A 22,518-nucleotide genomic window follows, 5' to 3' on the forward strand; every position below is an offset into this window, starting at 1 on the left:
ATGAATTAGCCCCCTTGTTGCCCAAAGTTGGCTGAGATTATGAAAGATTTACAAATAACATTCATATCGACTGGCCTTTCTGTCAGCCTTGATTTGGGTAGATGACACTTCCCCCTCCTAATGTTTTCAAGACTCTATTCTATAAGGAAATTAATTTGATCTAAGACCAGGTAATGACCCTGATATCGGTGTGTGTATACGTATGGGTGCGTGTGTGCATGTGTGAATGTCGAAGACTGCTGAGCCCTCGCGTGCGTGTGTTTGTATGCACATATAAACATGAAGGCTGAGTGGGAAGCTATTTTAATTATTTAAAATATGGTCTTTTGTTGCTAAAATGATTGAGCTGGAGCTGAGGAGAACAAAATGAAGTAGAATTGGGGTCCTGTTTTAAAGATTTTTAAATTCTGAAACTCCCTTAGACGAGACGATGAAATAAAAGCAGGCAGGCAGCCGAGTGAGCTCGGGCGCCGGCTCGGCTCCGGGAGCCCGGGCCCCGCAGCCTGGCAGGACACGCGTGTGCACTCTCTCTGCGCTCCAGCGACCTGCCTTTCCCAAAGTGTCCTTGACTTTCCTTCTTCTGCCTCCACCTGACTTTCGCGCAGAGGAAATTTCACTTAATCTATTTTGTGTCAACTTTCAACCCATCAGTACAATATTCCATCTTTCAGTGCATTTCCCCACTATGTAAAATGAAATAGTCTTAGTACGTCAAGGTTTAAAGAAATCCAAAATAAATTTCTTTTGAGATGGAGAGAGATACATGGCAATTTGAAAATTTTTCTAAATTGTAAATAATTTCTCTTTTTGGTAAAAATGCTATGTCCCATTCCTTTGGTTTAATGTCTTTTAAATTTTCCTATGCTACTATATGCCTTAAAGTTACTTTAAGCTAATTATCTTCATGATTTTGTTTTCTAGGTTAACAGAACCTTCTGGATATTTAACAGATGGTCCAATTAACTATAAGTATAAAACTAAATGCACATGGCTAATTGAAGGCTAGTAAGTATACAATTTGGGTATATTTTATCCTGAAATGATAAAGAAGCGATCATATCAATGTTAAAGCAGAAGTATAACAACTTTATAATTATAGAGTTTATTTCATTGCTTATTATTAGAAAAGCATTATTCACGCTATTTTTAATGGGATTTACAACTTCTAGATGTCACGTTTAATATGTTACAATACCCATTCGCTTGTGATAATAGTTTAATTTTTGCATATATTTTATTTTTTGAGTTATGTTAGTGTGGCATTAAATAAATCAGGCAGGCATTTTTGGCTTCTTTTAAACACCTTGTTAAGGAATTTGAAGATTCCATAGAAAGTAAAAATATTCTAGGCCTAATTATACCATGGGTTCATGTTATTCAGCATTTTAGTTCTAAGGGTGTTAAAAAAAGAACATTTTATAGAAAAGAGTGAATTACCCTTTTAGAGGTATTTTTCAGTAATAAGGACTTGAGATTGAATTTATCTATTTAAACATTGTGATTGGACCATACATGAATCGATACCCATTGTTTGAACCATTTTATGATTTTTAAAGAGTATATTTGGAAAACCGGTATTTTGGGGGTTATTTAAAAAGTTTTTTAGAACTTAAAAGTTCTAGAACTTATGAAATTTTTAGAACTTATTAATTCCCTGTGCACCCTTGGTCTCATTTTGTTGACTTGTTAATGGTATTGAGACCTTTCAGTTAAAATTTGGAGACCTTATCAGGGCCTCTAGTTAAGGTTTGTGTAGAAATAAAAATACTTGCTCCTTGAGTGTTGAATTTTAAAATTCGGCTTTATTCAGGTTCAATTTGCATGAAAGAAAATGCACCCCTATTAAGTATACAGTTCAATAAGGTTTTAAATAATGTATACGATCTACATAACCTCCACCTTAATCGAGAGAGAGAACATTTCCTTTCAACTGAGATTTTAGAAAATGATGATACATACCTATGGCCTGTTAATAGAGTATATATTGGAGTTGCATGTATTTTTTACAAATTATATATCACTGCTTATCAATCTTGTACACTGGTGACTTAAGGATTTATAGCAGAATTATCGTAAATAGGTTTTAATAAAATGCTATGCCTAAAATGTCTTCAGACTGTGCTTTTTCTATTACATATTAATTTTAAAATATTTTATTCTTTTTTTTAGTCCAAATGCAGTATTAAGATTAAGATTCAATCATTTTGCTACAGAATGTAGCTGGGATCATATGTACGTCTATGATGGAGATTCTATATATGCACCTTTAATAGCTGTACTTAGGTGAGTGCTTATGTTTAGCTGATGTACTTAAGTTTTAGAAAAGTAACTGTGTATAATTTATTAATTTTAAAGACATACTGACCTGTACTTCAAAATAAATTTGCAGAGATACTGACCATCCACTTAGGTGTATATGTAATAAAGTCAGTATTGATATAGCAAAGATAAATAAGTCTTGTACCAGATATGTAGATTTCTTTAATGAATATCCTTTATTTTTGCTGTATATAGTGTATTGTTTTAAAGTGCTTTGATGATATTTTCAGATCTATTTAGATAGATTACCATGAGTTCTAGCTGACAAAGCAATAAATAGGTATATATATTTTATAGTTGTCTTTTTATCTTAGCAAAATGATAAAGTTTTAAATTTTTATTTAAAGGTTAAGTTATGCTTTATGTATGGAGATTTTGTGTATAACTTAACTAATGTGATTGTTGACCAGAGTTACTCATTTTGTTATTTACACAGTATCTCTTATATGTTCAGTCATTATTAAAAATGTAAACATAGATAAAAGTTTATTGTCCCCTACAATATTTTTTCATTTTCTTTTTTCTATTTATTATTTATATTGCAGTGTTTGGTTTATGAGGAATGTGAACTATTATTTTTTTGGACAAACATGTAAGGGCTTGTATTTCCAAATAACTGTTTCAGAGTGACTCTTTGGGAGCGTAGACACTTGTTCTGTGATATTGGTATTGCTCCAAATACTTTTAGAACTTAATTTTTTGAATTACTTAAAAATTATATCGAGAGTAGCCATGATAGCCCTTCATCTAAGGATAGTACGTAGGAAATGGAGTAGAGCCTCGTGAATAATTACATCGTAAGATAATTCATTGTGACAGTGAGGTGAGATCCTGGGTTCATACATTTATTTTTTAGCAATTTAGATGTCATTCTGCTCTCATTACTCTATTTTTATGACACTATCGACTGACCATCATTTAGATGTGTGCCTTTCCATTTGTTTTTCGAGTAGTTGTAATGACTTTGCATTAATTAACAGGGGTCCGTTAGCACTCTTACCGACCCTTTCCTGACACTGAAGGAAACTTCTGTAAGATAATTAGCGGGATGGGATTTAGTGTATGACCTTGAAGATGGAGCCAGTGACTTGTCATTAGCAAGTGTTCCTGTTACCTGCCCGAGGGAGATGAGTGTCCCCCGGATGCTAAGCCTGCGGCAGGCAGTGAAGAGCCGCGTGGCCCGCCCGGCCGGTGTGGCTCAGTCGGTTGGAGCAGGAGCCTGCGCACTGGAAGGGGGTTCGACTCCCGGTCAGGGCCCGTCCCCAGGCTAGGGCAATGCAGCGGGTTGACGCTTTTCTCTCACATCAATGTTTTTCTCTTCCCCCTTTCCTGTTCCTCTCTCTAAAATCAATTTTTTTTTTTTTTTAATGTCATGTAATCCTCACGAGGATCTTGTGGAAGAATTCCTGTCACCCCATTTTACAGTTGAGAAAATGGAGACTTGGAGAAATTAAGTTTTACCTGTAATAGGCGGTAGGGCCAGGATTAGGACTCCACAGTCCACTGACTTAAAAGCTAAACCGTACGTTGCTAAGAATTCAGAATCTGATCGTCCAGATTAGTCCAGTTGCGTATTTGCTACCCAGCCAACATTGGAGAGCCCGCTCGGTTCCAGAGGCTGTTGCAGGCCTGGGGGATGTGGCGAGAAATGAGATCGAGACCAGCGCAGGGCCTTCGGGCACCAGCCGCCCCGAGCTGGGCCAAGCGTCACGGGCTAAGCGCACGGCCCTCCGTGAGACTGCCCTTAGCGCAGGCACCGGCTGCAGGTTCCGGGGCTCCCGCTCTCCTGACCAGCCGGCTACACACTTAGGGGCGCCCGCTACCCCCTCGTGTTCAGTCATCCGCTGCAGTGACTCCCAGAGCTCGGGGAAGCACTGTGCGTATCACTGGAGTTTCCTTATAAAGGACAGAATTCACTACCAGCCGAGGCAGAGACCCACAGGGAGGGGCCTGGGAGGGTCAGAAACAGAACATCTGTGTCCTCGGGTGGTGTCACCCTCTGGGACCATTCACGGGTCACCTTCCGGGAAGCTCACCGCAGCTACAGGTGCCCAGAGCTTTTACTGGGGTGTCGTTCCGTAGGCGCGACTGAACCGCTGGCCACAAGGCCCAGCTCAGCCTCTAGCCCCCGCCTTCCAGTCCTCTGGACGGTCTCCTTCTAGAGTCTTCTGCTCCTTCCCAAGCGTAAGCTAGCAGACGCGGGAATTATCCTGAAGCATCAAGGGTTGGCTGCTTTGTTTTGCGGGTACAGCGATGGGGTGAGAAGCGGATGGGAACCGTTTTAGCTTTAGTCTCCTCCTAGCCGCCGGTTCTCATAGAGACACCGGGGGTCCTGCCAAGGCTCTCTCCGAGTGCATTTTATGTGATTAACTGTCGTATGTATATTAATAACCACCACGGTCAATTTTGCCCTCTTCCAGTGGCCTGATAGTCCCCGAAATAAGGGGGAATGAAAGCGTGCCCGAAGTCGTCACAACGTCCGGCTACGCTCTGCTGCATTTCTTTAGTGATGCCGCCTATAATCTCACTGGGTTCAACATTTTCTATTCGTGAGTATTTTTTTCCGGAATTTCCTATTGTAAAGATTTTTATAATTTGGCTTCAAAGAGTTTATTGTTTGCTTTTGTAAACAGCATACCCGAGGAGCGGGCGAGTGTGTGAAATTTCAGAATATACGGGTGTCTCCGTAAGTGACATCCAGTGTGATAACGTGCCTCGGAATACCGCCTGGGCCCGCACTGGGATACATCCTGAGTCCCAGGACATTGTGGTGGCTTTAAGTTTGGCTGAAAATTAATTACCGAATTTAAAATTGTTTGTAAGTGACTAAGTAAACAAATACAGACGAGGGTAGCGTTCCTCGCAGCAGCAGGTGTGGGGTGCAGGGGGTCGCCTGCCCTCCGGTGCCCAGGGTGTGGGGGCTCAGTGTTCACAGTCCTCTATCCAGACCGGACTGGGCGCTCCGAGTACATTCTGTTCTTCAATTCTCACCCCAACAATTCTGACAAGCGGGAATTTTCCCAGTTTACACAGGAGGGAATCGAGGCTTTAGGAGGTAAGGTGAGTGGCCATATCACTGTCTCCTCTAAAATAAAATAATACTTATTGAGCATCTGTTATGTGTCTGACACTTCATATACATTTTCTTTTAATCTGAAAGTCCAAGGGTGAAGGGAAGTAGCCAGACGCTTTCAGGTGCCGTCACAGGAGCAGCATAGAGGAACTCGGCACATTTCCCCCGTTTATTTAGGACCGTAGAGAATGGTAACCAGGGAGTTTTCACCAGGAATAAAACATTCTAACTATCTTGAATCACCAGTTTATTATAGAATTGATTTGTCTCAAGTATGTATGCAAGGGAGACTTCATATGCTTTAGAATATAATTGGTCAAAGGGCCTTAAAATAATATTTGACAAACATCTCATTTCTATATAACAGTATATAGGTGGTAGGATGCTATTTAAGTATTATACAACCGAGTTATATCTCGGCTTCTCAGGTAGTTTCTTTCAGGTATTCATGGATTTAAATTTTTTTTCTGTAAAATAGATATTCACAACATTTGCACACTTAAGCCTTCGCAGAGCGTTGTGCTTGGGACTGCATGTGTCGCACAGATGCTGAGGTATAGTCCTTGGAGGTTCGGGTCTTGGTAGCCACATAAACTCATTGCAAATAAATATTACTGAACTGCGTTGGGGGTAAAAGGGCACAGAATAAAAAGCTGAAGTCACATTGTGAAATTGTGACGCTTACAAAATATCAACCAGGATCCTTTCTCGATGATCTTGAATTTGAGTCTATGATGAACTATGTTTTACAGAATCAATTCCTGTCCTAACAATTGCTCTGGTCACGGGAAGTGTACAACTAGTGTCTCCGTTCCAAGTCAAGTGTACTGTGAATGTGATAAATACTGGAAGGGCGAAGCCTGTGACATCCCCTACTGTAAAGCCAACTGCGGCAGCCCCGATCACGGGTACTGTGACCTCACCGGAGAAAAGCTGTGCGTCTGCAACGATAGCTGGCAAGGTATGCCTGCCTGTGCGGTGTCGTGGGTTCTCAGACTGACTCATATATCTGAGAGGTTAACACAAACCTTCACTCACCTGCTTTGCCATAGTTTGCAACACCCAGATCTCATTTCTTTGTTTTGTTTTTAGGGTGTTCAGTTAACTATCGACTTAATAGTTTCCTTCAAAATAGCACTATTGGTATAGATTTTGTCTATATACCGTTTTGAGAATCAAGGAAGTTACATATGAAGCTCTTTTTAAATTGTAGGTGTGTGATCATTATGAGCTTTTGTAATTTTTTGTTGACTGAATTTAACACGTGCTGCATTCAACTTCGATTCATGGTGGGTAATATACATGGTTTATTGCAAAAAAAAATGCCTGTATTACACTTATTTATTAGGAATTACCGCCCCCTTGTGGCTATTTTAAAAGCTCACAGCATGCAGTGTTTAAAAAGCAGACAATAAGAGTATTTCAGTTGCTTATTGCAAAAGGTTCCCGAGGAAGAATTTCTAAACAATTTTTATTAGTGTCTTTCATTAAAGATTACTTTTATACTACATTGCAGGGTTTTAGTTTACTTACGTATTTGGGTATAAAGTCATAAACTTTGTCATTGTAGAATTGAAGAGATAGGCCTGTTATCCATGTACTTACCCATCCATAGCTTACTCTGTGCTAATTCTGTTTACATATTGAGAGCTTATGTTGTGCAGACACATTAATCTTGTTGATAGAGGGAACTTTTACTAAGAAAATACGTATTAGGAAGTGACATGTTCATGTGTTACTATAATATAGCAGCAGTAGTTGCTATGAGACCTACATAAAAACCAAGGGAATATGGTCCTCTTGAGATACATTTTAAAAACATGTTGCTGAGTGTGCTGAATACTTACTTCAAGGAATTACTTTAGGCTTTGTATAAATTATACCTATCTAAAACCCACATTGTCCCATTGAAAAAAAGAGTTACTCCAACCATACAAAATACTGGTGATTACTTATTGAATTGAATTTGATTGCCTGGTATGATTATGAAAGATACAAATTCCTCAGTGTTCTTTAATTACAGGGCCGTGTCTTTTATTAAGTGGCTATTTGGGACCTTTCTTCTCCTAAAACTGCTTTGAGGTGTCTCCTCCTGTTTCGTCATTTCAGTTTTAAAACTAAAATGATGTTCTTTTCTAAGGAGAGAATGGTCTGTCAAGCATGTATTTAAAGTAAGGCCTGAGAGATACAGGCAGAGCTTATACACAGTGTTTTTCAGACTGCTTTTAGTCTTCATTTTATTTTAGTTTTCATTTTATTTCAACAGTCTTGGAAACAAAAGGGGAAACTTGTATGATACTGTTCTCTACGAACATACCTGTGTTTTTTCCTGCGCTTCTATTAATCCTTCTTTGAAATGCTTTATTTTCTGGGGGTTTTGTTCTAGAGATCTGGTTCAGAATATTATCTTCTTTCTGTTTTTCTGGCTTTTTATTGGCCTTTCACGTTTTTTTTTTATTCCCAGTAATGCCTCAAATCCTACAAATTTCTGATTCTTACATGTCTGTAAGCAAAGGAAATGGGGAAGCAAAAACAAAGTGATAAAATGAATAGTTTTATGTAGAGACAGACACATTTTTAATAAATCATAAAATATTGTAGAAATCAAACACATTTTTTTTTTTTTTACCATTATTAGTTCTTAACAGTTAAGGAATTGGTCTCTGAATCGATGTGGGTGTTAGAGGGCGAGGTGCTTGGGGCGGGAGACGCTGCTCCTGCGAGGCGGGTGATGGGCGGGCCGGTCCCTTTGAGCTTTAAACCTGATCCCCGCGCCTGTATTTAAGGGAGTCAGGACTATGCCCAAAATCATTAGGGGGGAAACGAGGTTTTTATTTCAGACACGTAGAATATGGAAGAATCACTGGGGGGAAGAAAAGGGATTTGTTTCTAGGAATCTGGGAAACGATGAAAGAACTAGGGCTATTTGAAAACGAGAGCCAAGGAGGCAGGCTGCTGAGATTCGAAGCCGGGCTGCTGTCTGTAACGTGTTATTTGGAACAGGAGTCTTTGGGTTGAAAATAAAAGATTGTTGCCAACCCCATTATATTTGACCCTTTTATGGTGGTTAACTTTAGTTATTCTGTTTTCTGAAAAAAAAGCTTTGCATTCTGGAAATTGAGATTTCATTAAGGGAGCAGAGAGGAAGAGCCGGCTTTGCGGGACGTCCCGTCTTGAATTCCCTTCCCGACGTTTCCCCAGCGCTTGTCCGCCAGTCCGCGGGTCTCCTCGCTTCCCCAGCTTTTCTGTGCGGCCGGAGCCCCTCCTGAGACTCCCGCTCATCGGTCGCTGTACTGCGCCCTCCCCTTAACTTTCGCATCTGACTTTTTTGCTTAACCGTCTGCTCTCATCTTCTTACCATGTGAGGCATTCCCCGGGTTACACGGGAGTGGATTTGAAGGCGAGGCGCAGCATTCAGGTCCGCTGCCCCCTTTCCGCTGCGGGGAGCGCCGACTAAACCCCAAAGCCGAAGGCGTGGAGAATCCAGGACGCGCCACAGGCAGCATTCGGAAAGCACACAAGTTTATCACGTGACGTTTAATTTTGTCATAACGCATACGTGTCAGTGATATGTGCCTGTTAAATAGATTAAAGGACAGGGGCCTGCGTGGACTCCTCTGCTTCTGTGACATCTTCCATGTAATTAAATTTGGATAAGTCTTAATAAGTCAAGGGAGGGAAAAGGCAACCTTGAAACGCATTTTTCTGTTAAGGTGGCTTCCAAACATGGGGACAGATGAGGAATTTTTAGAAGATGTCAAAATCAAGACACGACAGATTGGATTTACGCTCATTTGTACAGAATGCGGTAGAAGATTCATGTTCAAAGCAGGCTCCAGGGTGTGGTGCCCCCTTGCCGCCTCCCCCAAACTCCCATCCTAGTGGCTGCGCTTTTCTCTCTTTCACGTAACTTAAAAATGTATATATGTGAATCCCTGGAAGCCTTGACTGTAAGCAGCAGAAATAGCTCTGGGCTTATTTGAGCAGAAAACGTGGTTGCTGGAAAGCGTGGCAGGGACTCTCCCCGCATCCGTCCTTCCCTTGTTCCTAATAATAGCACCCACCGAGTGTTTCTGGCTTAGCAGGTGGCCTCCCAGCGGCAGACCACATTTCTCAGCCTTCCCTGCAGCTGGAACAGCTGCTGTGCTCAGTTTAGGTCAGCAGGACGTGAGTGGAGGCGCCGTGGGGAAATTCTAGAACATCTGGACCTTCCCCAGCGGCCGGTAAATGGCAGCAACTAATCCGTAGCACGTGCCCACTCGCCTCCGGAAGGTTTCCTGAGAGAATCGGCTTCTAGCTTATTTAAGCAAGTTATTCTCGATTCTCTGAACCTGCTCCCTCACTCATGCACAGGGTGTCGAGTGGCTCCCCAAGTGGATGGAAGGCTAGGGAAGCCGTGCTTGGAGAGGGGCAGGCACAGCAGGGGGGCTGGGGGGGTCTCAGCGCCGGCGGAGCCACGGGGGGCGGTGAGGATCTGCCTGTGGCAGCCAGGTCTTAACCGGTACCGTGGCTGCCTCAAGATACGGAAATAGAGAATTTAACTTTCCCAGATTGTGTAGTGGGAAGGGATCCTGTTTCTGAACAAAATTCATACGAAGAGTTTTCCCCAAATTATTGGAATCTCCTAAACAGATAAATTTAAATAAAATATTTAAAGTATAGCCCGGCCGGGCGTGGCTCAGCGGTTGAGCACTGACCTAGGATCCAGGAGATCGCGGTTCGATTCCCAGTCAGGGCACATGCCCAGGTTGTGGGTTCGATCCCCAGTCGGGGGTGTGCAGGAGGCAGCCGATCAATGACCCTCTCATCATTGATGTTTCTCTCTCTCTCTCCCTCTCCCTTCCTCTCTCTGAAAGCAATAAAGATATATTAAAAAAAAATTTAAAGTATAGATCATCGTCATAATTGACAAGGAATGGGCTCAGTAGTTCTCTCCTGTCTACTCAGAAAACCTTGGCAAGGTGTCATCTGTGGTAAGATCGGGCGGGTTAAAAGGCGAGCCAGCGGGCTTCCGGGACGAGTTCTTCCTAATCCATCCCAACAGAACGTTTCCCCTGTTCTCTGGAGATGGAAGGCGGGTTTCCATCTTTTATATACGTGGCAGTTACTTAACCACCTGAGGACCGTCCCTGTTCCTGTCCTGTCCCGGAGTGTCCTGTCGCTCGGTCCTTCTGAACGTCTTTAGGGTGCTCCTCTTCGGCCCGGTGCAGACGCAGTTCTTGTATAAGGAGGGGTGTTTTCAGCCTTTAAGTCAATGAATAAAAGATAAAATCCGAATATGTAAGCCCTGTAACTTGATGGTTTTGCATGGTGCCCCTGGCTCTTCATTGAAAGCGATAGTTGATTTGGATTTACCTCAGCTCCCGGCCTGTTCTGTCCCTGATTATTTAAGGCCGTTGTCGTTTATAAACTTCGCCCTGGAATAGCCTCGCCCCTTTAACATTCTCAGGCCCCATCGGACCCCCTGGTCTCGGCTCCCCCTCCCTTACTGACCCACAGCATCTGCCCCGGTCATGTTTGTGTGGTTCCCGGGTTGTCGTTTGTGCTGGCACAGAAACTCCACGAGTTAAGAAGGATCATGTTCTGATGGCCCCTGTGTCCCCAGCACCCTTCTGTAGCACCTGACATGTAGTAGGCACGCAATTTTTTTTTTCTTTTCTGATTGAATGAATTAGAAACGTATTCGATTGCTCGTGTGTTGATAAGTGGACATTCAAATATAGATGTTTTAGAAGACTAGTGCTCCATTAATTACGTCGTTTGCTTGACACAGGAAACATGATTTTAAACATTGAGAGAAACGACTGGGTCCGAGCATCTGGTTCTTGGGTCCTTGGTCTCGGATTTGCAGCCGTCCTTTGGTTTCAGATCTTAACGTCGCCACTGGGGGGCAGTATTGACCACCGGAGCGCTGAAACTCCCCGGCATTACTCAAGTTGTGAAATACACGGTGATTCTGTTCGTTTTGGAAAAATACAAAGTCTGTTAACGCGAGCTCATGAATGCTTTATCCTGAAGTAGTCTTTTCTCGGCTAGTCACACAGCATATGGGCATAGTTACTTTCGGACGGTGTGTAAGGGCCGTGGGCCGCAGCACCACTCGCACCTGGGCTCCTTCCTTGCAGAGGTCGCCTCACAGCCGCTTGTTTCTCTGCCTGTGCCTTAGGCAAGTGGGAAAGTGCATTGTGCTCGCGATCCCAGCTAGCTCGGTATCTGCCGTTTTTCAGCTGATCACCGTCCACGTGCGGAGGCCTGGGCCACCTCGGGGACCTGGAGGGGAGGCCTGGGCGCTCGGGCACGTGAGGCAGCATCTCCACGTGCTCCCCTGCCCACCTCACGATGCCAGTGCAGGATCGACCGCCCGCTTGGGCTCGGGGTGGGGGAGAAGGAACCCCAGAAGAGGGTCGCCGTCCTCGAGCTGAGCTCCTGGGTGAGGGAAGCGCCGGCCAAGGAGCCAGGCCTGTGAGAGAAGCATCAGGATTTTACTTCGGGGCGTGCCAGGTTGGAGACGGCCGTTAGACACCCAAGTGGAAATGTCACGTAGGGAGTTTGGCTGGAATTCAAGAGAGACTGTGGGGCCGGAGAGATAAATCTGAGAGGGCTCCGTGTATAATTCTACCCTGTGTGGTTATGGAACAGCTTCTCCCTGCAAAAACCTGTCTCTCGACGGCCTGTCAGTAATGCCTGAGTTACAGCATTAAGAGATTCATTGGTGCTCTTTGCATTATTAGACGACACATAACCCGTGGGAAAGGTGCACAGTAAAGCTTCATGGAAACCCGCTGCCATGCGAGTTGCTTTATTACACGGTTTTTGAGCAGCTGAGGTCGCCTGCCTGGAGGGGCTGCCCGCCGAGTGAGGGAAGCTGTGCGGGGAGCCCCCAGAGGTGTCGCCTCTGCGCCGGGCCAGGCAACGGGGGAAGGCTTCCCATGGCCGTGTTTATGAAAAGGGAGCCTCCAGGGCTTTGAACGTAGACGTCAATGCTAGATATTTAACGGAGGGCGAAGGCTTTGTGAGTATAAAGTATTTTTTTTATAGTTATTTGTGTTTTAAATTCAGTTTATAAATTCACATTTTAAATCATTTTAGTCATGCAATGCAGAAAGCTACAAATTAGGACATTCGACGTTCCTTAACATTTTTAAGCCCTGTTCATAAGCCTTTCATTCTGTTTGTAAACTTGTTAGAGTAAAATAAAGACAACCTGTCGAGTTTGGCTACAAAGGAGCCTAATAATTTTTAGAGGTCACATAAAATGTGGTAGTAACAAAGATTTAGGGAGAATTTTGACTGCTCTTTTCTTTGGTGTAGGAAAAGTAGATATTCTAGATTACAGAGTAAAATTTTAAAAGATCTCTAGAATCCTGTTTTCTTTATATTTCGTTTAAATGGATAAATTAATTAAATTAGTTATTGGTTTCCTGTAACTGCTATAACACATGATCACAAACTTGCCATTTGGAGGTTACAGCTCTGAAATTGGTTTCCCTGGGCCAAAGTCCAGGTGTTGTCAGGGCCACCCCCCTGGAGGCTCTGGAAAGAATCTGCTTCTCGACTCTGCCAGCTTCCAGAGCTGCAGGCCCCACCGCATCCCTCCCTCCCTTCCCGCCTTCAGAACCTGCAGCCCAGCTTCTGGCATCGGCCACCACAGTGCTTTCTTTTTCTGTAGTCAGACCTCCTTCTCCTCCTAGGACACCTGTGGGTACAGGTAGAGCCCATTTAGATAATCCAGGAAAAACTGCCCAGCTCAGGATCCTTGACTTAATCACGGCTTCAAAGCCCCTTTGGCCCGATGAGGCGACATTCACAGGCTCCAGCGATTAGGACCTAGATGTCTTTGGGGGCCAGTACTCCCCTTCCACAGACTCGCTCTGAAATACTTCGCTACAGTGAAGATTTCGTGAAGATATTGCTGATTTCATTATATCCCTGACGCCCCTAAGAATTTTCCATGCCATTAATCCCTATCAAACTCTCTTAACACCCTGGTATTATTGACTGCGCCTGACTGCTTTTAGGTGGTAACTTTTAAGCTTTCTATTTAGGAAGGTATTTCAAATTTATAGAAAAATAGTAAGAATGACAATAGCAAAGACTATGCAAACACCCTTAACCCATTTCACCTATTATTAATATTTTACCCTATTTGCTTTTTATTCTGGTCTTACATGATTTAAAATAAATCCACATTTCCTTTGTAAGAAAACAAAATACAACAAGTGTGGTGCCTGTGGGGGATAGTTGGGGGGAGGCGGACAAGGGTCATAAATGGTGATGGAAGGAGAGTTGACTTGGGGTGGTGAACACAACACGGGGTACAGATGACGTGTTGTGGAATCGTGCGCCTGAAACCTGCAGAATTTTGTTCACCAGTGTCACCCCAATACATTTAGTAAAAAAGAAAACAAAATATAAAACTTACACCAGTAGATTAGTTACATGTGATGTCCTTCTGCTCTTGTTTCTCCTCAGTTAAATTAGAGGCTGGCAGACGTTTCCGTTCAAGGGCCACACAGCAGATATTTTGGCTGTGCTGACCGTGTGGTCCCTGCTACAGCTGCTCCGCTCTGCCGGTGCCGTGCCCTCTTAGATCGATGAGCGTGCTGTGCTCTAATTAAACTTCATCTGCAAAAACAGGGAGCGGGCTGGATTTTGCTCATGGGCTGTTGTTTGCTACCCCAAGTTAAATGATTTCCGAGAGATTCAGAATTGTAGTTAAACGTGTTTTTGTTTTTTAAATCAGTGTGTTCCTTTAATTTCTTTGATTGCCAAAGAATGGGTCAGAGTCTTTTCCCTCAAAAATAACAAATTTAAAAAATCTAATTTAAAGGATTGTGGCATCATCAAAGAGGTAATCGAGGGTGCACTTAGTTGCACCTGAGAAATCCAGACTCATAGAGTGTAAGCTTTGAAAAGGACTCTGAAGGTGAATGAAGGAGCGAATGAAGGAATGGGGGAGCGAACAGGTAAATAGGTGGAGACTGTGTGGCTAATGCTTCTCCAGTTAGGGTCCGTTTGGAAGTTTTTAAATATTGTGATTCAGTGATCATCTAAAAATCTAGACCATTTATTACGTATATTTATTGATATCGTGAACATTGAATTACTCGCCTAATCCATGTATTCTGTTTTTATCGTCTAAGTTCTTTTTTAATGTATTGTGTTGTTTGATTTTTTTTTAAACAGGTCCCGATTGTTCTTTGAATGTCCCGTCCACCGAGTCTTACTGGATTCTGCCCAATGTGAAGCCCTTCAGCCCTTCCGTAGGCCGGGCTTCCCATAAAGCAGTTCTACATGGGAAGTTTATGTGGGTGATTGGTGGATACAGTTTTAACTACAGTTCTTTTCAAATGGTCCTGAAGTAAGTATTTTTTCCCAGATTTTCACAATCATTTAAACGGATTTTTTTTTTTGGTAACAAGACTACCTTAAATGCCTGTTTCATTGCTGTCTAAATTTATGAATGTTTATTTTTGCTGTAGTATCTATTTGCTACATGGAACTGATTTGGGAATTTATGAATTCAGTAGTCAATTATTTGTCATTTTGCATATAGATTTGTTTTGTGTATATATTTCATTACCTCTCTAGACTGCTTTTTACAAATTCTGAATAAGAAAATATTCACTTAAAGTAAGGCGAGGCCAGGCCTGTATTAGACATTTTGAATCCTGCCACATAATGCTTTTTTCAGAATGAAGTGTAATTGCTTCTATAAAAACACTTTCAGTTTGACTGAAAATTAATTTACCTGAACTTTGTAAATTTGAATTTCTTTCACAAGCTTTTGTTGGGAGAGAGCGCCAGTATTATAAATAGATCATTCACTTGCTACTGTCTGCGTGGAGATGGTCCTCTGCTTGACTGGGTGACAGAGGGAATCACGTGGATGGCAGCTTTACCTGATTGCTTTTCAGCTGGCGATTGTATGTTATGAACGCTTCATAACATAAAAAAAGAGCAAAGATGAAGAATAATGTGATTATTAATGTTGTTTTTTGGCCCAAATATTGTATGAGTTCTACCCATACTGAGAAATTATTTGTTGTTTATATAACATTCAGATTTAGTTGGGCATCCTGGACTGTATCCGGCAGCCCTCCCCACTAAAAGTATTAGCTCTATTAATATGGGGTACTTAAAAATTCTGCTTATAAGACGCTTTAAAACTATGATTGAATAGGACTAGAATTAAAGTATAAAATAAATTAATTCTGTAGAGAGGGAGGAAGAGTTTTATGTATATGTAAGTAGACAATTAATTCCAGTAATAAATAGCCTCGTCCCTTTACCATACTACACGTTTAGGGGACTGAATCCTAATTTAAAGTTGGTTTATCTTGAATGTCTTTCTGAAAGATCTCTCTTTACGGTACCTGACATTCTGAGCTTGTTAGTTCTGATCGTTTTGAATTTAGTACTTGAATACAGGTGAAGAAAGCATATGCAGATTAAAAAACCAAACGTGAACCTGAGTTTATGAAGTTATCTTTTTCTCGTTTCCAGTTATAATTTAGAAAACAGTATATGGAGTGTGGGAACCCTGTCACGGGGACCGCTGCAGAGATATGGACACTCTCTTGCTTTGTATCAGGTAAGGATAATGCTTCCTAAATTCAATTTTTCTGAGTTCACCTTAGTAGAAAAAATTCTAAATCTCACACTTATTTCAAACACCTAATGAGAGCAATAGATCGCATGGATCACAGTAACCTGAGATGTCACAGACTCGGGTAGTATTTTAGTAAAAATAGATTTTAGTATGAACAAGAGAAGAAACAGAGACTGAGGGGCTGTCCTCGCTGACGGGCATTTGGGTTATTTTCGCGTTTTGGCCCCTGTGTGTAATGCCGCTGTGAACACTTATGTGTAAGTTTTTGTGAAGACATACACTTTCTTTTCTCTTGAGTGTATATGTAGACTTGGAATTGCGGGATCAAATGATAACCCTAGAATTAGCTTTTGGAGGAACCGCCACTGTTTTCAAACTGGCTTATATATACCGTTTCACATCCCCTCCCGCCAGGCATGGAGGTCCCAGTTTCTGCGGATCCTTGCGGCCTCGTTAGTATCTGCCTTTTTTATTATAACCGTCCTGGTGGGTGTGAAGTGATATCTCATTGGATCTCGATTGCATTCCCCGGTGATTAATGATGTGGAGCATCGTTTCACGTGCTTATTGGCCGTCTGTATTATCTTTGGAAAATGTCTATTCAAGTCCTTTGCCCATTTTAAATGGGGTTATTTGTCTCTTTATTATTGAGATGTAAAGAGTTCTGTATGTATTCTAGATACAAGTCCCTTGTGATTTGCAAATATTTTCTCCCATTCTGCGAGCTTTCACTTTCTTGATGGTGTCTTTTGAAGCACAAAAATGTTCGTTTTTTTAAAAAAAGTTTTGATGAAATTCAATTTACCGCCCCTCCCCTTTTGTTGTTTGTGATTATGGTGTCATATCTAAGCATCCGTTGCCAAATCCAAGGCCGTGAAGATTTACCCCGTGTTTACTTGTGAGAGTTTTGTGGTTTGGCCCTTACATTTAGGTCTTTGATTCATTTTGAGTTAAATTGTGTAGGTGGTGTGCAGAAAGGGTCAGGCTCATTCTTTGGCACATCGTGGTCCAGTTCTCTTACCACTGTTCGTTGAAGAGATTGTTGTTTCTCCACTGACTGGTCTTGGCACCCTTGTCAAATATCAGTTGCCTGTAGACGTGTGGATTTATTTCTGGACTCTCAGTTCTATTGATATATAGGTGTGTCTTTGTGCCAGTAGCACACTATCTTAATTACTTTTGCTTTGTAATTGGTTTTGAAATCAAGAAGTGTGAGTCCTTGAATTTTATTTATCTTTTCAAGATGTGGATGTTCTGTGTCCCTTGCAATTCCATGCGAATTTTGGAATCAACTTGTCAGTTTCTACAGGGAGTCATCTGGAATTCTGATAAAAATGGCATCGAATCTGTTGTTCAGTTATAGAGCTATAATTGCTGTTTGTACATTGATCTTGAGTTCTGCAATGTGGTTGAACTCATTTATTAGCTCTGATTGCTTTTTATTTATTTCTTAGTTCTGTCTCTGTATAAGTTCATATCTTCTGTGAGTAGCAGTATTTTACCTCTCCTTTTTCAATCTGGGTGTCTTCATTCAGCTTTTGACGATTTGCTCTGGCTAACACCTCGAGCACAGCGTGGAATATAAGCGGCAAAAGTGGGCATCCTTGTCTTGTTCCTAACCTTAGTGGGAAAGCGAGCGCTCTCTCATCATTAAGTGTGATATGAGCTGCATGTCTTTCCTAGATGATCTTCATTAGGTTGAAGAAATTCCTTCCCTAGGTTGTTGAAATAGTAATGATTTGTATCATTTATGCATCATTCATTTCAGGCATATGTGATTAAAGTTATTTGTATAATTTATAAGTGCTATAAAGTATGTGCCCATGGCCATGGGAAATGGTAATAAAAATGAACTCCGTGCAATACACAGATGTGGTCTACCTTTTTGTGAACTGTGCTCGATGACAGCAGTGAATGATCGAGAACAGCCCAGAGCAGGACACATCCACGGTAACATTGCAGTGTAACAACTAGGGACTCAGCAACAGGGAAAATAAAAAATACGGTTCATTGACTACCTAATACAATTGTTTTAAATAAAATACCTTAAAGTAACTTTTTGAAAGCACGGATTCTCCCCCCCACCTTCTTGTAAGCAGAAGCATCAGTGTTCGTTACTCGTGCGTTCCCATTTAACTTTTTACAGATAAGGACTATGTCTTTCGCGTGCTGTGATTACTAAAATTGAACGTTTAAAATTAGCTTTCACTTAAAATTAATATATATTGCTAAGAAATAACTGTTTTGTTTATTAATACATGTTTTTTAATTTACAGGAAAACATCTTTATGTATGGAGGCAGAATAGAAACCAATGAAGGCAATGTCACAGATGAATTATGGATTTTTAACATACCTAGTCAGTCCTGGAGCACAAAAACCCCCACTGTCCTCGGCCATGGGCACCAGTACGCCGTGGAGGGACATTCCGCACATATTATGGAGCTGGACAGCAGGGACGTTGTCATGATCGTGATATTTGGATATTCTGCAATGTATGGCTACACAAGCAGCGTGCAGGAATACCATATCTGTGAGTTCCTTTGTAAACGTAGCCGCACGCCCTTTTCTTCAGTGGTTGAGAACATTTTTACCTTGATTAAAACCTTCCTATGAATTTAGTCGAAACGACTAGTTGTTTGAAATAAGAATTATAAGCCAAAAATCAGTACTTTTTAACGTAAGCGTTTTGGTTTTGTGCTAGAGTTTTGGCCTTTCATTTTTAAGTTTATCTTCTTAGTCAAACGTGGGGAAAGGTTACATACTCAGTATATGTCACATTTGCCAAGAATTGAGAATCTTTTTAAATATGTGAAATTCCAATAGATGGTGCTGTTTCTTTGGATTTTACTTGTGGACCAAGAGCTAAAAAAAAGAACCCCCAATCTCGTTACTCTGCATTCCATGATTTCAGGATTTTTCATTTTTCAGGGGTCTGTTCCTAGTCTCGCTGCAGTGTCTCTATGTATGTATTACTCCTTTCCCCACCTAATATGTTTTTATTGATTTCAGAGAGGGGGGAGGAGAGGGAGAGAGAGATACAAACATCAGTGATGAGAGAGTCATTGATCGGCTGCCTCCTGCACGCCCCCGACGGGGGATCAAGCCCGCAACCCGGGCATGTGCCCTGACCGGGAATCGAACCTCGATCTCCTGATTCATAGTCGATGCTCAACCGCTGAGCCACGCCAGCCGGGCTGTATTTCTCTTTTAAAGGAAGCTTGATTGTCGGGTTCTTTACGAGATTATTGCCTGGAGTGTGAAAGCCACTGGGGCAATCTATATATGATTGTATTATGCTCTTAAATACTCTTCTTTGTTTGTGGTGATACTTTATTTTTTAAAATTATTTATGAAATTTTCAAACAGTTGTAAGTTTTTATAAAAGTTGTCTACAAATATGCCTGTAGTCACTACTTAGATTCAAGGACATACTCCCTTTCTGGCCCTGTCCAGTATTATGAACTCAAGCTTTTTTTTTTTTTTTGGTATATTTAACTATATAGGGTATGGCAAAACTAGGTTCACAGTGATTTGTACGGAAAATAATGCAGAAATGAATAAATAATAATACAGGAATAAACTGTGTTTTACTCACAAATGTAGATCTACGTTTGCCCCACCCTCTATGCTACTGTTTAGAGTCCTCATGTAGTCTTAATAAGAAAACTCACTTGTCACCTTCAGCAGGCTTTGTGGCCCATGTGGCCTTTGTCACAACTAATCAACTCCCTGTTGTAGCAAGAGAGCAACCACAGACAGGACGTAAACAGATGGGCATGGCTTTGTTCCTGATTTTGCCCCTGTGTCTTCGTTTGCCTAGTCCTGCTCTAGAGAGAGAGTGTGTGTGTATGCTACTGGGGGCCTAGCAACCCTGGCCCAAATTAATTTAAACTTTTGGCACGTGGCTTTTTGGACCTTGTATATATAGTGAATTCATGCCCCCAAATCTATGACCGAAAGCTCCCAGAAGGAACCATATATCTCCCTTCACGTAGAGCCAAGGCGGGAATAAACATTTCTGTCTGCTTCTGCAGAGCAGATTAAAAAATAACTCACTTTTTCATTGAGGATATAGTCCTTCAGGGAGCCTGACTTTGTGTAGAAGTTCTCCGATGCGACACCCACGCGGGCTGACCTTCAGGACTGGCCAGTAACACCGAACCCCTAGGCCGCATGCCTGGGACACGAGCTCCCTCCCCTGCCTTTCCGCTGAATGCAGCTTCTGGTCCTTAGACTATATTTTGCTATTTTTATACTACCCTTCTATGCGGGATAGTCTCATTCAGCCATGAGACATGGTGGCCCAGGGATGCCAGGAAGGCCCAGCAGGTTAATTCTAATTTTCTATGCATGGTAAATGTTGATACAGATTATTTACTGATACGTTCATTGGCTGGTAGGTTTTTGTTTTCATTGGGAGTAATCTGATTATAGAATGTCAATTGCAGTTTTGGCAAATTTTTAACTATTTCTATAGTTTCTTTCAGCTTATTCTATAACCAAAATACGATTTCTAAGTAAATTTATCACCAGGGTATTTTGGGTTTGATTTTTGTCTTATTAATGGCATTACAGTACTTTGTCAGGCACACTTATGGATGTTGCCTAAGATGGAAATAGGAAGAATACACAATTTATGAGTTTTATAAGAATGATAGGTGAATTATGGGTAGATTTAAAATTCTGTGAATTATTTAAGGACAAAGTAAAACTCACCAACTTTTCTGTAAAATTATATCTTAGTAATAAAATGAACTTATTACATTACTTACTCCTAATGCACCTTGAATTTGCTGCTTATGGTTGAAAGTATGTGGTGTCAAAATGATCTGTGATTACTTTCACTTTGAAGTGTACTTGCACAGAAAAGTGTACCAAAAACAAAAAAAAGAGAAGTATACAAAGCGAAGGGTAGCTATAGTTTAAAGATGTCAGAGTAATTAAGTTGTTTATACCATAGACAAGCGCTACGTTAGGGAATGATGCTATAGGAAGTAGGGCTGCTTTGAACGTAAGTAATAGGATAATGTGGTATCTTAGTTATAAGTGAAGGATGATCTCTACAGAGACACTTTAAAACATTTTTTTTTTTTCCTGTTTATAGTGGGATTACTGTACTGTGATGTCAGTTTTAGCTGTTTTTTCCTGGCTGATTTTAATGCTTCAACTACCCAAATGTGGGTCGGATTTACTTTGAGTATCCTTCCATGTTTAAAGCTTCTAGGAAACTGGGAATTTTTTGTTTAGTTAAAAAGGGACTGTCTCTTTTTAACCAGCACTGTGGTGAAGGTAATTGAAAAGAAAGCTGAAATTATAGCCGAGTAATTTACGAAAACAGGGTATTTTACTAGATAAAAATTTACCCTGAATTAGACTCTTAGGATATCGATCTCACCATTATGTCGAAATTTTAAAAAGAGACAGAAATTTCCCAGTTAACATACTCCAGAATGACCGCTTATTTGACTTTGAATAATATTGAAAGTAACTTCAAAGTATTTCTAGGCCAGTGCTTAGTACCCTGAATCTTCTCTGAGATTTTTGTAATAATATGATTTAAAACAAAGGAACCATCTGGTTTCCTGAGGATTTCTTTTCTTTCATTCACTATTTCACCCATGTTGTTATGAATCAGCACAATTGACTCCTCTGCATTGCTGTATTTCATTGTGTGACTCTACCACAGTTCACTTGTCCATTCACCTGCGTATGAGCTGTTGGGTTGGGCACCTGTTAAAATTCACCCACAGAAGCAGTTGTGAGTTATCTTGATAAAAATATCATATTTTCAAAGATTTAAAAAAATCTTCAGGTTCTTCAGGCAGAAAGAGGAAATATCTTATAAGGGCGAGAGATTAGATTAATATCAGATTCCTCCAAAGCAACATACAAATCTAGGTAAACATAGATCAGATTTTTCAAGAAACTGAAGGAAAGCTAAGGGTTTTATACCTGGCCAAACTGTCCTTTAGGTATCAGATGTGGAATGGGGAAGGCAAGAAGGAATCCTGCCTGAATGGGTTGGAATTGGACGTGTCAGTGTGAATTTATGATCATATAGACAGACAGACAAATAGCTGTAGATGCAGATTCCTCTGAAAGGGCCTAGAAGCTAAGACACCTTAGTAGTGAGCACACCAGTCACCGATATTCCAGGATCCAGTTTCTAATAACATTCCCATAAGTAGGAAGCAGGGCTCCCTGGAGGCATCACTGCTGGTGGGGCTGTGGCAGGGCCCGCAGAGATGAGCCCGGCACATCCTGTGCTATTGAATTAAGGTCGTGCTCGAGAAAACAATGGGTCCTGTCCAAAAACGAATAGGAGTCCCCTTGGAGGGGTCCCATCGGTGAACCCCGCGATGATTTGAGCATTAAAATAATTTAAGAAAGTAATAAATTATAAAGTGGTGAAAAAATAGAATCTATGAACTAACAGTGATAATGGACAGACCTACAGACACACATAGAGGAGAGGGGAATTCTCTTTCTTACATAGAATGCTCTCTGGTTGA

General features: G+C 41.4%; 1 protein-coding gene across 1 annotated transcript in view; it reads left to right on the forward strand.

Moving 5' to 3' along the window:
• ATRNL1 (attractin like 1) overlaps positions 1-22,518 on the forward strand; it is a 350,792-nt gene that overhangs the window by 14,142 nt on the left and 314,132 nt on the right. The window contains exons 2-8 of the mRNA XM_087823974.1: positions 922-1,005; positions 2,170-2,283; positions 4,740-4,868; positions 6,145-6,353; positions 14,579-14,753; positions 15,899-15,986; positions 18,281-18,536. Coding sequence (XP_087680100.1) covers positions 922-1,005; positions 2,170-2,283; positions 4,740-4,868; positions 6,145-6,353; positions 14,579-14,753; positions 15,899-15,986; positions 18,281-18,536 — 1,055 coding nt within the window. The remainder of the gene's footprint in view (positions 1-921; positions 1,006-2,169; positions 2,284-4,739; positions 4,869-6,144; positions 6,354-14,578; positions 14,754-15,898; positions 15,987-18,280; positions 18,537-22,518) is intronic.

This window comes from Miniopterus natalensis, chromosome 14 (genome assembly GCF_054644295.1).
Source record: "Miniopterus natalensis isolate mMinNat1 chromosome 14, mMinNat1.hap1, whole genome shotgun sequence".
Taxonomy (NCBI): Eukaryota; Metazoa; Chordata; class Mammalia; order Chiroptera; family Miniopteridae; genus Miniopterus; species Miniopterus natalensis.